The sequence below is a fragment of the Lissotriton helveticus genome, chromosome 9 (assembly GCF_964261635.1).
Source record: "Lissotriton helveticus chromosome 9, aLisHel1.1, whole genome shotgun sequence".
NCBI classification, from domain to species: domain Eukaryota; kingdom Metazoa; phylum Chordata; class Amphibia; order Caudata; family Salamandridae; genus Lissotriton; species Lissotriton helveticus.
In genome coordinates, this window is record NC_136070.1 from 819,714,987 (window position 1) to 819,730,432 (window position 15,446).

General features: G+C 43.0%; 1 protein-coding gene across 2 annotated transcripts in view; it reads left to right on the forward strand.

Annotated features, from left to right (window-relative positions):
• PPP5C (protein phosphatase 5 catalytic subunit) overlaps nt 1–15,446 on the forward strand; it is a 253,241-nt gene that overhangs the window by 115,799 nt on the left and 121,996 nt on the right. For both annotated transcript variants that reach the window (XM_078660986.1, XM_078660987.1), the window contains exon 4: nt 9,679–9,800. In XM_078660986.1, the coding sequence (XP_078517112.1) occupies nt 9,679–9,800 (122 nt within the window). The remainder of the gene's footprint in view (nt 1–9,678; nt 9,801–15,446) is intronic.

Here is a 15,446-nt window from a genome sequence, read left to right on the forward strand (position 1 = left end):
CTGAAAAAAAGATGGAGGGGGCAATTGTTCTACACTACTTACTCAGCGTTTGCCAGGGGTGCTTTGGTGTGGATTTGTGCGGGGGTCCCTTTCCATCCAGTGCAGCACTTGACTGACCCAGAGGGACGGTTTGTAGCGGTGTTGGGGCGGCTTGGTGGAGAGGATGTGGCCGTATGCAGTGTGTATACCCCCAATATAGATCAACCCTCCTTTTTAGGTCTCGGCTGCACGCGCGGAAGCGCGTGTCCGCCGACAACCTATTGTGGCCGTGTCTCCTTTCCAGGAGACACTCCTGGCCGCGCGCATCGCCTTGGAGGCGATTTCAAACGAGCACGCGAACGCTCGCTGCATTCTCACACACACACACACACACAGAAGCGCCCATGCACGCACGCACGCACATACAGCCTCCCACACACACATACACACGCGCACGCACACAGACACACGAGTGCTGCCCCCCTCGCCCCCCCCGCACCCCGCACACCGCACCCCCCAGCCCTTTCTAACTTACCGGGGCAATCTCGGGGGACTCCGCTGCTGCAGCTCTTGCCAGCTCCTTTCACGGGGCTCCCTCTTGGTCAAGGGAGCCCCGCAACAGTCACCTAACCTCCTGCTGGCGGGCCCGGGGTTCTCCACTGCTCACAGGAGCCCCGGGCCGCGATACGCATGCCTCCTCTTCCGGTCCTGACGCGGCCCCGCCCCCGTCCCAGGCGACATTGCCTGACTTCCGGTGGGTGCGTACATTTCCGTCTTCGTTATTTATTTTTTCTATTGGTGGGACGTTAGAGCACGGCACAGTGTTCAAAGTGCGTTCATTTCACAGAAGCAGATTGCAAAGTTGAATTCAGTCATTTAAAAGTGGTAAGAAGGAATTTCAGAATTCTGTCCGTTCCAATGTCGTTTAACACAAGAAAATAAAACTATTTGGCTTAACTTGCATTATCCACTGAGGGGAATTTCAAAGTCCTTCTGTTGTTCCATGTGCCTCGGTATCTTACCATATGAATAATTAGGGAGATACCACAGCAGAGCATGGAAAGCTGCGCTGTTTGCATCAGTTTTTTTCCACTAGCTCTTTAGAGCTATGCATTTGATGACTTTTAAGGGGGCCATTTTCAGGGTTGCCTTTTATGGAGTTGTGATTAGGTTTCTTGCCTTTAGGATAATTGAGTGTAGGATTCTGTGGCGTTCGACTGCCTATTTTTAGACGTGCATACTCATTTCCTGGCTGCTGTTTAGATACTATGATCTATTTTTTTTATTTTTGTTTAACTGTTTTATCAGCTGTTTTTAGAACGGCCAGACATTTTTCGGCCACTTATAGTGACAAGATTTTGTTGACTGCTCTTTAAGATGAGGTGGTTTTTTTTAGTGTTTCTGCCGTGGTTAATTGTATCTGACATTGCACATCTGCTTTATTATTATTTTTCCTTTATGATTTGACATTTTACTACTGTAATGTTTTGTTGACTGTTTTCATACTGAGTGCTTTACTGGGTTTTAGTTAGGGCCATTAAAATTATAGGACACTGGAAGACCAGCTAATTTGGCAGGAATTAATACACAATGATGCAGGAAAAATGTTGCTGCACGTTCTCTGACTGTTATTATCTTGTTTTGTAATTTTAAAACATTTACATATAAGCAGGGAGAAAGCCAATATGCCTTTCTTTATGTTAAGAGACGTGTTAACTTGAAGTTTTCCTGCGTGCTCCCTCCAGATGTCCCAGAAAAAAAATACATATAAAAGCAAAGTCTTGCACTACACCAGTATGGAAGATAGCAGTAGAGCCCCGTTGCTGAACATACAGCATTAGGAGGGGTAAGGCGGACTATCAAAGATGTGTTTAATGAAAAGGAATCAGAAAAGGGCGTTTGCATCTCTAAGTGAAAAAGTTAGAAAGCAAAAACAATACATTGCAAATTTGATGCTTTTGACCATGGCCAGTATTTCATAATGGATTTAATAAAGTCTATGTATGCGCAGATGTTCACTTCTGTAACAAAAGAAAAACGCACTTCCAACATGGTTTCAGGCCAGCAAAGTGAAACAAATAAACGAGAAAAAGACATTATTGAACAGTGACCTATCTTTATGACAGACTAAGGAATGCAAACAGCACGCATTTTTGGGAGTTTAAGGTATTGGCATTGTAAACGACAATGTGTTTTATTTAGGTTTCAAAATCCAAAACATAATAAAAGGCATTGTCATTTACAATGCCAATAGCTCAAACTTGCATAAATGCGAGACCTATTGCATTGCAAATGCTTGTTTGAGAAATTGTCGGGGAGCCTAGCGCCCTATCTAACTACTGTGACGATAATGGGGGGAGACTTTAATTCCGTAACCGACGTAGAGTGCGACAGGTCCCATCCCGTTATCTGGAGCTTCAGCGCATAGGGTTTCCAAGGCGAGGAGCGCTTGGCAAAAAAACTGGGGATTAGTTGACACGTGGCGCGCCCAGCATCGGGAAGAGAGGGACTACTCTTTTACTCAGGCCTCCACGACCTACATGTGCGGTTGGATGCAATATTATGCTCCCCTGTTGTTCACTCCAAAATGATGGGTAGCGAGTATCTGGCTAGTACGTTATCGGACCATAATCCGTTGTTAATACGGATACGATGGAGCCGAGAGAGGACGGCAATACCGACCGGGCGGCTCAGACCTGAGGCACTGGAAGACCCAGTTTTTGGTGAGGAGCTGGGGGCGGGCATAGCACAATACTTTGAAGAGAACGAGGGGACGGCGACGTCAGTGACAATTGAGTGGGATGCGTTTAAGGTTGTGATCAGGGGCATATGTATTAGCAAGATGACGGGAGTACGGAAAACGATTTTAACTGACCTAGAAAAAGCAGAAGGCCGCCTGCAAGATGCAGAGAAAGACCGGCTTGAGAACCCGGGGGCACCACTGGAGGTTTCGGAAGCTAGACAGGCAGTAGCGGTTCAGGTGGAGAGGCTGCGCTCCTTTGATTATAAGACATACCGGGCAAGGAGGCACGCAGAGGGGGACAAATCAAGTGCACTGCTGGCAATGCTGGCTAATCCAACCCCGAGGGGAGCCCATACTGAGCATGGTGGCTCCCGCTGGAGAGGTGGTGTATAAACAGCTTGTTTCTAGAGTATTACACTGGGCTTTATCGTAGCCAGCTGACCCCGGGTTCTGATGATGCAAGGTAATATTTGGGGGAGGTGGCCTTGCCGAGCTTGAACAAGGAGCAGGGGGGATCTGCTGGGTAGTGAGATAACGGTGGGAGAAATTCGGAAAGCGATTAAACCTATGGCTCGCAACAAGACGCCCAGGGTGGACGGCCTCCCTATTGAATTTTATACCAGATATGTAGATTGCTTGGTTCTGCAGTTGCAATTGATATATCGGGAGGTATACAAAGCAGGGAGATGTCGGGAGGCATACAAAGCAGGGAGATTGCCTAAGACCACCAGGGAGGCTATTATTATTCCCCTCCTGAAGCCAGGGAGAGAAGCTACAGATAGGAAGGCATATCGCCCACTGTCGATGTTAACAACCGACTATAACATTTTTAGCAGGATCTTGGCAACTCGCCTACTTCCATATATGGCGCAGTTGATACATCGAGATCAATCGGGCTTTATACCCAAACGTGACACTTCTATAAATGTGAGACGGTTACTGAGGATCCTGGAGCATTGCCGGGACCGGGTGCCGTCAGCCTTGATTCTCTCGGTGGATATAGAGAAGTCATTTGATAGCCTGGAATGGCCATTTCTTTTTCAGGTTATGCAAAAGATGGGATTGGGGGAGGTGTTCGTAAAAATGGACGCAAATACTATATGACTCCGCGACGGCCCGGGTGTGAACGGGCCGGATGGTGTCAGTCCCATGTGCGGTGGTTCGAGGGACTCGACTTGGATGCTCGCTTTCCCCGCTGCTGTTCGCACTGCCGATTGAGCCTCTGGAGGTGCAAGCTAGAACAGGGAGACATTACACTGGGCTGGAGATGTGGGGAGATATACATTACATATCGCTTTATGCGGATGACCTGCTGATGTTTCTAACGGGCCCTGGTGAGGACCTTACGGGAGCGATTGCGTTGCTGCGGGCATTTGGGGCAGCATCGGGGCTGTGCGTGAACTGGGAGAAGACCAGCTTGTTCCCGGCGTGCCGAGTGGCGAGAGCCCCTGACGGATTGAAAGGAATACGATGGGAGCCATACTGCCTGCCGTATCTGGGAACTAACATATACCACGAGCAAGCAGATCTTTTGGCGGGAAATGTAAACAGAGCAGTGCAAGCGGTCTAAGGGAGCATGACATTCTGGAGTACTTTGCCACTTTCAGTGGCAGGAAGGGTGGCGCTTCTAAAGATGTTGGCCCTACCTAGACTGCTATATTACTTCAGGACACTGCCGATTTGGATCCCGGGCCTGGTGTTTAGGAAGCTCAGAACAATGGTGGGAGGATTTCTATGGGGGAATGGCAGGAGGCGTGTGGCTCTGACTACGATGATGAGGCCTACGGCAGAGGGGGGATTGGCAGTCCCAGACTTTGAACTATACTATCTGGCGGCCCAACTACAGTGGCTCACGCAGGCGGTTGCTCGAGAGTTCAGGGGCCGGATGGCCGGGAGGACCAATGGTTGCCGCAACATGTGCTGACCTTTGTGATCCTGGGCCAGAGGTTGCGGGCCGATTCATTGACCCATGAGGAGAAAGCGCTAAGAGCATGCTGGAATAGAAGCAAGCGTAGGACAGGCGTAGGTCGCCCGTATGCGCTGGAGATACCCCTAGGAATGTGTACGGCCCTGCCCGCATGGAGGGGATTGGTCAGCATTGGCAGAGTGGGAGGAGCTGGGGTTGCAGATGGTCGGTGACCTATATGAGGAGGGTGTTCTCTTGCATTACCAAACAGTACAGGATAGATGCGGCTTGCCCAGAGGTGACTTCCTGCTGTACGCTGCACTGGTAACGGCGATTCAGAAGCACTGGGGGTAAGGGCTGCTGGAGCCACAGACATCCTTGACATGCCAATACGTAGTGATGGCGGCAGGGACAGTGAAGGCTGTAACATGCCTATATAGGCGACTGGTGGAGGAGGGGCTTCAGCCGCTGAATCAGCTGCGAGGAAAATGGGAGGTGGACCTGGGCAAGGATATACCTGAATCGACGTGGGCTAAGCTAGTGGAGCGGGCATGGAAGGGTACGCAAAATGCTAGATTCCAACGTATTCACTTCTACACCATACACAGAGCGTACTTGACCCCGGCTCAGATAAATACATATTTTAATGTGGAGTTGGCATGTTGCCCCAGATGTCAGCTGAATGCTGCAGACTTCCAACACATGATGTGGAGTTGCCCGCAGCTCGGAACGTACTGGGAGGAGGTGGTTGAGTTCCTATGCGGGGTGACGGATAGGCAGATAGAACCCAGCATGGGCGCATGCATACTGCATTGGTTTTCTCACACGGCGCGAACCAAGGTAACGAGCAAATTCATTGATCTGGGGTTACTGTTAGCCAAACGGGAACTTACCAGGAATTGGAAATCCAGGCAGGGTCCTAGCATAGAGCGATGGAAAACCGAATTCATGGCATGGGCGGCTATTGAGAGTACGGTGACGTTCCAACTGGCCAAAAGAGCGTGTAATGAAAAGGCGATGGAGACGGCGCAGGCATGGGAAGGCTTGGTGGTGCTGCTGATGATGCCGGAGCCGGACTCGGACTCTGACTCTTTAGAGGCCTCTCAGGCAAATGCTGAAGCACCCAACACGTAGGCAGGTTTGTGGAGGCTGTAGGGCAAAGTCAGCAAGATGCAATAGACCAAGAATTAAGAAGCAACCTGAACACAATAGGATACTGGCACATCCTGCACGTTGCAATGGACTGAAAATCCTGGATCAGACCACACAGAGCACACCGGTGAAAGGTGTTAAGTGGGAGGGGAGGAGGGAGGCAAACGAATGCGGGAGCGTCAAGCAGAGCATCCACTGAAATGATGGGTGTATTGGAGACATGTAGTGGTGATTACACTAGTTAAAAGAAACGGGGCTGGGAAGACTAACATGATACTGATTCTGATCTAGAAACGAGTCTCACTGTTGAAATGTCTATTTTACAATGTAACCAGTACGGTGCCCCTAATGTATATGTGCCTGTATGGGGGGGTTATGTTCAGGTTGAAAAATAAATAAAAATAAAAAAAATACACAGTTAAAATCTCCTGCCCATATTATTGGCACTCCCACATACGGAAATCAGTAACTTATCCATTGCCAGATAAAACCCACCATCATCCCCATTCAGGGCATAAATAGGTTGTGGGTTTTAGGTTTAAACATATAATAACTGATAAAACCCCACTGAAAGAGAAATAGCTCTCACCAGTGAAAACATATAAACACTGAAAAAAACACCTTCACAACCACAAACTAAATGCCATTCAAAGAAAGGAAGAAGAGAGTGGAAGAGTAATTTCTTTTCTTCCTGAAGGGGCCAATACAATGTAACTTTATAACACAAGCTAGCAGTAAGAAAGACTGGGCTAACATTATTCTGCTTGAGTTTTGTTGTTTAGGGATGCCACTAAAATATTATTTCGTCTTCCTTTAGCTTTTTTCAGTTTTTTGGTCTTTTGTTTAAAGATGCAGGGTTTAGAAGCATGTTTTAGGTCTCGTTTTAATTATTTTATAAATTGTAGAGAATCAGGAAATATCAAAATCATATTTGATATTTTGGCTACGTTTGATTCTTTCACTGATAGGTGAAATGGCTGGTTTCATAAGAATCTTTCCCAATATGTGTCATCAAATTTACCCACAGAGAATGGGTAAAAACCCTTAATACATCAGGCCACATATTCTAGTGTGTCAGTAGTGATAGTAGGTTAATTGCCAACACCTCAGGCTTTAAACATTCAATGCAAGGTATAGTGACAGGTATATATATAAAGTAGTGAAAACATGACTCCTGACTTTTGGAAAACATGGAACGCAGTGTCACTTGGAATGCTCTGCAAAAAGGTTCTTTCCAAGTTCAACAAAGATTGGAGTGATATTGTTTGTATTTGCAGTGATTCAGATACATATATGGAAAAGTTGTGTGATGACCTGTCAAAATTTATACCTGAGCTGAAGTGATTCCCTGTAGGAGATCCTTACCACTTGTTAGAGGGTATGCGGAAAGCCTCTTTACAATCTTCAGAGTTAATGAGGGATGCTATTGACTTTTTAGTCCATTCTTGTGTACTGTTTTCTTATGCACAGGAACTAAAACGCAAATATTTATAATTTTGTGCTTTGTGTGGCATCAGAGACAGAGTCATCCCAACTGTCTCCCTTAGCTGATGGTTCTCAGTCCAAGGAGCCACGAATGCTATATTAACCATGTGGCAACCGTTTACAGAATTTTTGCTGAGTGATGATGCCAAAGGCAAGAAATATGAGGATCCTGGGTCGCTTAAAGATAGTGATGTGAAAAAAGTGCACTGTACTGCATTATTAGATTTTTACAGGAAAACATATCTGCTGTAGTGGAGATTAAAAAAAACTAGAATCTGAAAAAACCCTTGTCTGCCAAGTGTTGGTGTAGATGTGAAACATCTCCTTGAGGATAGGCTGGGAGCCACCTTTAGTGACTTTGGCACTGCAACATGTTCCGTGTTAGAGTGCTTGCCACTTGGTAAGTAAATTGTGGGTTTATATAGCGCTAGGAATCGACTCCCGGAGGAGTATCTCCACGCTTCGACCGCTGGGGAACCCGTCCTGGCTCACCCTGAGAGATGGTCCCAGATGGGTATCTCTAAGGTGCGACCAAGCATCCCCGGCGATCTGGGGGGGCCATTGTGAAGATGAGGCAAGCTGATGCCCAGAGTTGCCTTGTGCAGTCTCGGACTAGAGTAGGCACCGAAGCGAGAATTATCGAGTCCGCTGACCCTGGTCCACGACCCTGCCGCGTCGGGAATCGAACCCTGGTCCCGGGCCGTTCTCTGCTTACGTGTCTGCCGCCTTTAACCAGTGAGCCACACTTCCTCAAAGCAATGTTAAAGAGCAATTTAGTAACGTTTATTTTACAATGTATGAGAAATGACTTGCAATGATTAATAGAAATGTCCTTTCACCACTAATGGTATTTGAAGTCAATGAAACCTCACTGTGGTACTCTGTACAATTTCTAGATCCCTTTAGTAAAGGGGAATTTTCGCCGTAGTTTCAAAAGTGCTGCTTCATTTCTGACCGCTTCAATAACTCTGGGCGCTTAGCCCAGTTCAATGCAAATGTTGCAGAACCTGCCATGAGAATCGCAATCTTCAAATGCACCAGTATTGGCATGGAAAGCTATGTCAGTGGCCAGAGTTAACAAATTGTGTACTGGCTGTTTTGTCGTTGCCCGTCTCAAGTGCCAATTTTGAGAGGGCCTTTTCACAGAAGTTTACATGGGAAGGAAAGAGCGAGCGCACCTGACCAAAGACTCACTGAAGAAGTATTGTATGGTGTACTACAATAAGTTTAATTTGCAAAACTCGATTTGGACCCCATATACACTATACGTACATTGTCTATATACCATGTCCTATCAGTGCAGAAAGCAAGCAATAATAAAAGCAAAACATTCTATAAACACCGGAAAAACACATTTTCCGTTGTTTTCAGTGACGCGAAAATGTGTAACCACTGATGACAACTGTTTTTTAAGGTATTGAAATCACTTGAAAACTCTGAAAAAACCCCACCAGAATTTACCAAAAATAGAATCTGAAAACAGGAAAGCCTAGGCATAAACATTCAGTAGGCTTATCTCCACACCTTCCAGTGAACCATGCACCACCGCATACCTTCCCTCTACATCTGCTGTGTAACCACACTCTTGGAATGAGATCTGCAGGGCCACCCAAATCACCACTCCCCGACCATTGGTGGAGTAAGTGGCCGAGAACATCTGTCCCCCTCCTTTTCTTGTGCTGAGAGCAAATTAAGCAAAAGTTGAGTATGGGAAAGATTGAAACGTATCGGTGGGCTTAGTTTTTCTGTGTAAGTGCTGCAGCGTGTGGTTATTCCTCACACTTTGAGTGAGCACAAGTGGAGAGAGGTATTACCTTGTGAGATATCTGATGCCTCAGGTCAGAAGTGAGCACAGTGAAATCATCATACGGTGGATGAATTCATACTGTCTGCAAGCAAACACTTGGTTCTTGACACCAAGGGGAGAAAGTCGAAGCTTTTTGAGAGTGTTCAAACTTAGCGGGCAGTGTTTGGTTGGGTTTCCCATGGGTAAGTGGGCAGTGTTTTAAGAGTAAGAGCATATACATGTGAGACTGAGTAGATGCTGGCTGTATAAATGCTGGCTTTGAAGTGTAGATATTTTCTGAGAATCCTCTTAGTTGAAGGCAATGTAGGTGGCATCAGGCATTGACTATTGTTTTTGAGAGTATTCCCTCCAACCTGTTTACTTTCCTGCACTTTACACCTTTCCCCCAAATGAGTGAGTGCCATGTATTCCTCTACTTAATTTGGGTTCTCTGTTCTATTCCTCATCACCTATACCCTCTGCAACACATTGTCCACATGTCTTTCCATTCTCTTCCTGCCTCTTTTTTCTCTTCCCCCATCAATAACTTTCTATGTATCTCCGTCTCAGTAATCAAGCAGTTACATTCTCTCTCATTATTTTTTCCTCCTTTTGTCTTTTTTGCAGCAATCGAGGATGAATACATTGGACCCAAGATGGAGGATGGGAAAGTGACAATGCAGTTCATGACTGACCTAATGCAATGGTATAAGGACCAAAAGAAGTTACACAGGAAATTTGCCTATCAGGTACGTTCACATAATTTCCTGTTCAAAATATTTTATTAGGATTTTTTTGTAGACAAGACAAACAAAAACCAGATACAGTGTTGGTATATATGGTGAATAGTATGAACACTAAAATATTAACATAACCAAATCATTATACCCCAAACACTTTTTTTATCATAGTCATAGAAGCAGTAAAATTGTGAAAAAGTGAACAAACGAGGCTACTCCTCAAAACATTAGTTATACAAAGTTGTTAATAGAAGCAAATAGTGTTATTACATATTTTATAAATAAGTATTAATATAATCTTCAATTGGTTTCCATAACTGTTGAAATGACGATGTATTTTTTTAATGGTCCCCAGTAAGAAAATTGGACACCAGATCTAATAAAAATAACTTATGACCACCATGCTTAAATTGATATTGTTTCAGATGATTTCCAATTGGAAGTAATGGATTTAAGAGTAATAGAAATAATGAGATTAAAAGGTTTAGACTGGGGTTCCAATTAAGTGGATGAAATAAAGTATGATTTGCCAATAAGCAAGCTGTAAGAAACTGTCTCAGAAATAGGAAGTATTTTAACAATGATATCCCAAGCATTCTTCCTGAATTGAGTTATTACATTACATTCAAAAAGCAAATGTTTCAAAGTACCATCATAGCATTTGTAGTTCCAACAAAGGGGCCTATTCTGATGTCGGACGGACTTAAGTCCGTCCGGCATCGTGCAGGAGCTGTAATGACCGACCTGCTGTCGGTTACAGCCCTGGTAGTACGATGCGACCGAACAGGGTTCGGTCGCATTCGTATACCTTACAATGCAAGCATGCTTTACAACCGGAAAGCATGCTTGCATTGCTGAAAGCAGGGGTGCAGTTCATCCCTGCACACTGTGCCCGGCACCCCAAGGTGCCTACCACCGGGTGCAGGGATCAATGGAGGGGCACCATAGGTGCCCCCAGGCCGCCATCTGGCGGCCTCACACCCATTGGGGCCCTGCTGGGGGCCCCCAGAGACAGCTTCCGTCTGCCTTTTCGTGCCGGACAGACCGGCACGAAAAGGCAGTGAAAAGCTGCCATCGTACTCCCTCGTCGTACAGAGGCGACTGGGGGAGTAATGGAGGATTTCCGGACTGTGGACAGGCTCGGAGAGCCTGTCGTCCGTAATCCGGAAATCCAAGTCGGATTCCTTCCCGACCGAGCCCATCGGAATGGCTCGGTCGGTAAGGAATCCGACCGGGACTGACCGATTCGGTCGGAAGGGCTCCGAACTTGGTTCAGAGCCCTTCCGGCCGAAATCGGAATCGGCCCCAAAGTGGGGAGTCAATGAGTTTAGCCTTAAATAATTTATAGGGGGTCCATATACAATTGAATAGAATATAGGTGTTGGTTTGGGACAATGATACAGGAAACAATCCTGAAATATTGATGGTCCATATTTGTCTCCACTCTTTTAACGAAAAATTCAAGGAAAGTTCTGCATTCCAAAAGGTGGACAAAAAGTTAAGGTTAGTAGCATTTGTACAATTAAGTTGTTTATAACATTTGGAGACAGTATGTTGAGAGGCAGAAAAAGCTTTAATACAATGATACCGAATCTGGAGTCTTAATTTGCGGTAGCCTATTTGGATAAGTGTTAAGCAGTGTGTTACAAATAATTTCATATTTAAGGGTTTCGGCATTGGGTAACATGAATCTGGCCTGTAGTTTAGAGAAAGATAATAAAGCATCTTCATAAATATCCTGGAGAAAGAAAATGCCAGTCGAAATCCGCAGTTTCCAGAATGGAATTGTACTGTAACATTTTAATATAGAATTATGTCAAAGGGAGATCATATTAGAATCTGAAATACGTGATGAAAAGGATGTGTCAAAATCAGTAATCATGAATTTAGTGGACACAATGATGAGGGAAGATTTAAACTTGGATATGGACAAAAGAGATGGGAGAGGAAATGGTGACACTAAATTGCGCTCAATCAACCATTTAGGAGAATAGCTAGGGTCTAAACATGTAAACCAAAGTGAACCTTGTTTTAAAATAAATGCTTTACGGTATTTGAAAAAAATAGAGTATACAAAATCCTCCATTCAGTTTGGATAATTTAAGTTTAGTTTAGGTAATACAAGGGGGTTTGTGGTTCCATATATATATAGAAATAAGCCTGTTAATTGTTTTGTAGACGGAGAGAAGCAATTGTATAGGTATCATAGACAAAGTATAGAAAATAATTGGGGTAATACCATTTTAATGGTTTCAAGTTTCCTCCACCAGGATAAATATAGAGTGGATGATTGACAATTTTTTTCAGCAATTTTGGTAAATAAAAAGTCATAATTGAGAGTGACAGAGTGTTTTAAGGGAAGTGAAAAGAGTATACCTAAATATTTGATTTTCTCTTTTTGCCAAATAATTTCCGTATTGTCTAGTATTGAAGGAGTACAGTGAATGTTCAGGGGAAAAAAGTCAGTTTTAGGAGTACTCGAGGTATAACCAGAAACAGTAGAATAATTACGTATAACCTCTAAAACCGCAGGTTGTGGCTGGATTACTAAAATATAATAGAACATCATCTGCATAGGCAGACGTTTTAAGGTTAACATTAGCTAACCTAATTCCTTCAATATCAACAGATTTTCGAATGTGGGAAAGAAAAGTTTCAATTGCTAACAAAAAAGAAGAGGTGACAATGGACAGCCTTTTCGGGTTCCTCTATAAAGAGAAAAGGGATTTGAAAATTGACCATTAATAAAGAGTCTGGCAGAAATGGAGTCCTATAAAGTCAAAATCAGTTTTTATAAAATGATTACCAAAATTAAAAGAAGTGTTCGAAATAGAAATTGTAGTGAACCTTATCGGACAGTTTCTCCGTGTCTAAAGCTAGGGGGCCGGCAGGAGAGGTACGGGTAGAGGCCTTATCAATTACATGTAAAAGGAGTCTTGTGTTATTAACAGAGAAACTTTTTGACATAAATTCAGATTGATCAATATGGATAAGGGACGACAAAATTCGAGCTTATCTGGTGTCTAGCATTTTTGCAAACATTTTACAATCCTGATTGATCAGAGAAATAGGACGATAATTTTAAATTTTAGTGTGGTCTTTATCTGGTTTACGTAAGACTATAATTGATGCTTCTGTAAAAGAGCCACCGAGTAAGCCAGATTGAGCAAATGTAGTACATAAATGATGTAGGTGAGGAATGTGTGTCAGCAAAGGCTTAGTAAAACACTGCAGGAATGCAATCGGGGCATGGAGATTTTAGAGGTTTAAGTGACTGAATAGCAAGTAGAACTTCATCTGTCATGATAGGGTTATCTAATTGGATTTTATCAGATTTGGGAAGTTGTGGCAGATTGGCAGCAATTAAAAAATATCAATAATTTGATAATCTAAAAGATTCAGGTTACTATATAATAAAGAGTAAAATTGAAGGAATTCATCTATAATATCTGATGTCCATACAGCAACGGTACCGTTGTGCCTGTGGATAGCGTGAATTTGATTCCTATCTTTCTTGATGCAGAGATAATTAGCTCAAAGTTTTCCTGACTTGTTAGCATTGAAAACAAATATAGCTCTCTGGTTGGTAATCTGGATACGGGCTTTTTTTATGCAACATTGAATTATACTCCTATCTAAATGTTTGCAGTAAGGTTTTAAAATCAAGATAAACAGTTGTTCAAATTTTGCAATCTGTTTCTCTAGGTGTAATAATTTGGTGTTAAACGATTCATTCTCATGTGCCATTACAGAAATAACAATTCCTCTTAAATAAGCTTTAAAAGCATCCCAATTTATAAATACGGGAGGTAACATCATCAGGATTATGTTAAAAATATTCATGACTAGCTTTTATAATGGTATCCTTATGAGCGTCTTGAAGAACAACATCGATATTCATGCGCAACGGGAATTAGCGACCGAAAAATTACCTGTTTGTAAGTGAAGCGCGATTATTGCATGATCTGAAATTTCAATACTACCAATAGTAGTTCGAGTTATAGTTTTCACTAAGTTCTAGACACCAACAAATAATCTAAGCCTGAGTGAGAGTTGTGATTAATGGAGAAAAAAGTTGATTCTTTGTAGGTGGGGAAATGTAGTCTCCAAATATCGACCAATTTAGTTTTTTTAAACAATGTTCTGAGGAAATGAAACGCTTTGGGAGGAGCATATTTGGCCGAGGAAAGTCTATCTAAAGGTGGGTCACTAATCAAATTAAAGTCGCCCCCCAAAATTAAGGAGTCTTTCCCAACTTGAAGCATCTCTGAGGTAATATGAGACCAAAATTAGGGTCATCTGCTTTTGGTCCATAGATATTAATTAGGTGTAAAATCATATCTCAAATTTTGATTTTTACTTAAAGAAATGTACCCTCCGAGTCTGATTTTTTTATCTAGGACTTGTAACTGGAGATTTTTTGAAAAAAGAATAGCCACGCCATTCTTTTTACCTTGCGCAGGGGAGGAGATAATTTGGCCAACCCACTTCTTTTGCATATTTCCTAACATGGTTTCATCAATGTGGTTTTCCTGTAATAAACACATATCAGCTTTTTGCCTATGTAAGTAGTCTAAAATCTTTTGACTGGATAACGTAAACCTTTGATATTCAATGAAACAACTTTAACTTTAGGAGAACTATTCATAATTTATAAGGTGGAAAAAAGAAGTAAAAGAGAGTGGAGGAAATACAATATACAATAAGAGTATAATAAGAGACCAAAGAAGTAGCCAATTAACAAAAAAGGGCAAACAGCAAAGAAACAGATATATATATACAAAGTAGGAACGAACATACATAAACAATTAAGAGACACACATGTGCATCCCAAGAAGAGAGGAGGGTGGTGCAATCATGCTAAAAAAAGGACTGTCATATTAATAACAGGAGTAATACTGACTTAACACCAAATTTAACTACAAGATACGACACAAGAGTAAAACATAAGCAGTAATACTATCTGAATAACTTCAAGTTTGAGAGTCCTGAGTATTCATTGTTAGAGTAGATTGGTTATCCAGAAATGCTTGAAGATCTTCTGCCCGATGAAAGGATTTGGAGATGTCGCCTTTCCATATACGCACGGTGGTTGGATCGAAGAGCTCATACTTGAAGCTAGAGTCTCTCAGTCGTGGTCTGAAAGCTGCAAAATCTCGTTGCATTGTAACAGTCTTTGGCGAAGTCTTGATGGATGAAAATCCTCGAGCCATTAACTAGAAGAGAAGGAGTCTCACAAGCTGCCTTCCTGATAAGGACGAGGTGGCGATGGCGTAGAACCTTGAAGATCACTTGCCTAGGTTTATTTTGGCCTGGTTTATGGTGAGATGGAATATGATGTGCTTTATCTATCTAAAAATTTTCTGAGAACTTCACATTCAATAGATTAGGTAGCAAATTCTCTAAATATCACCTGCAGTCATTCCCTTCAAAATCTTCAGGCAAATTAAAAATACGTAAGTTATATTGCCTATTGCTGCTCTCTAACTCAATTAATCTAGTGTTAATAAAGGGGATTTTTGTTACCATTGGTAATATCTTATCAGTTTTGGTTATAACGTCATGCAACTTGATCTCATTATCTGCAACCTTCATTAAAAGACTGGCCATTTCCGTATATTTTTTTATTTAGATGGCAATATTTTCAGTGTTCGA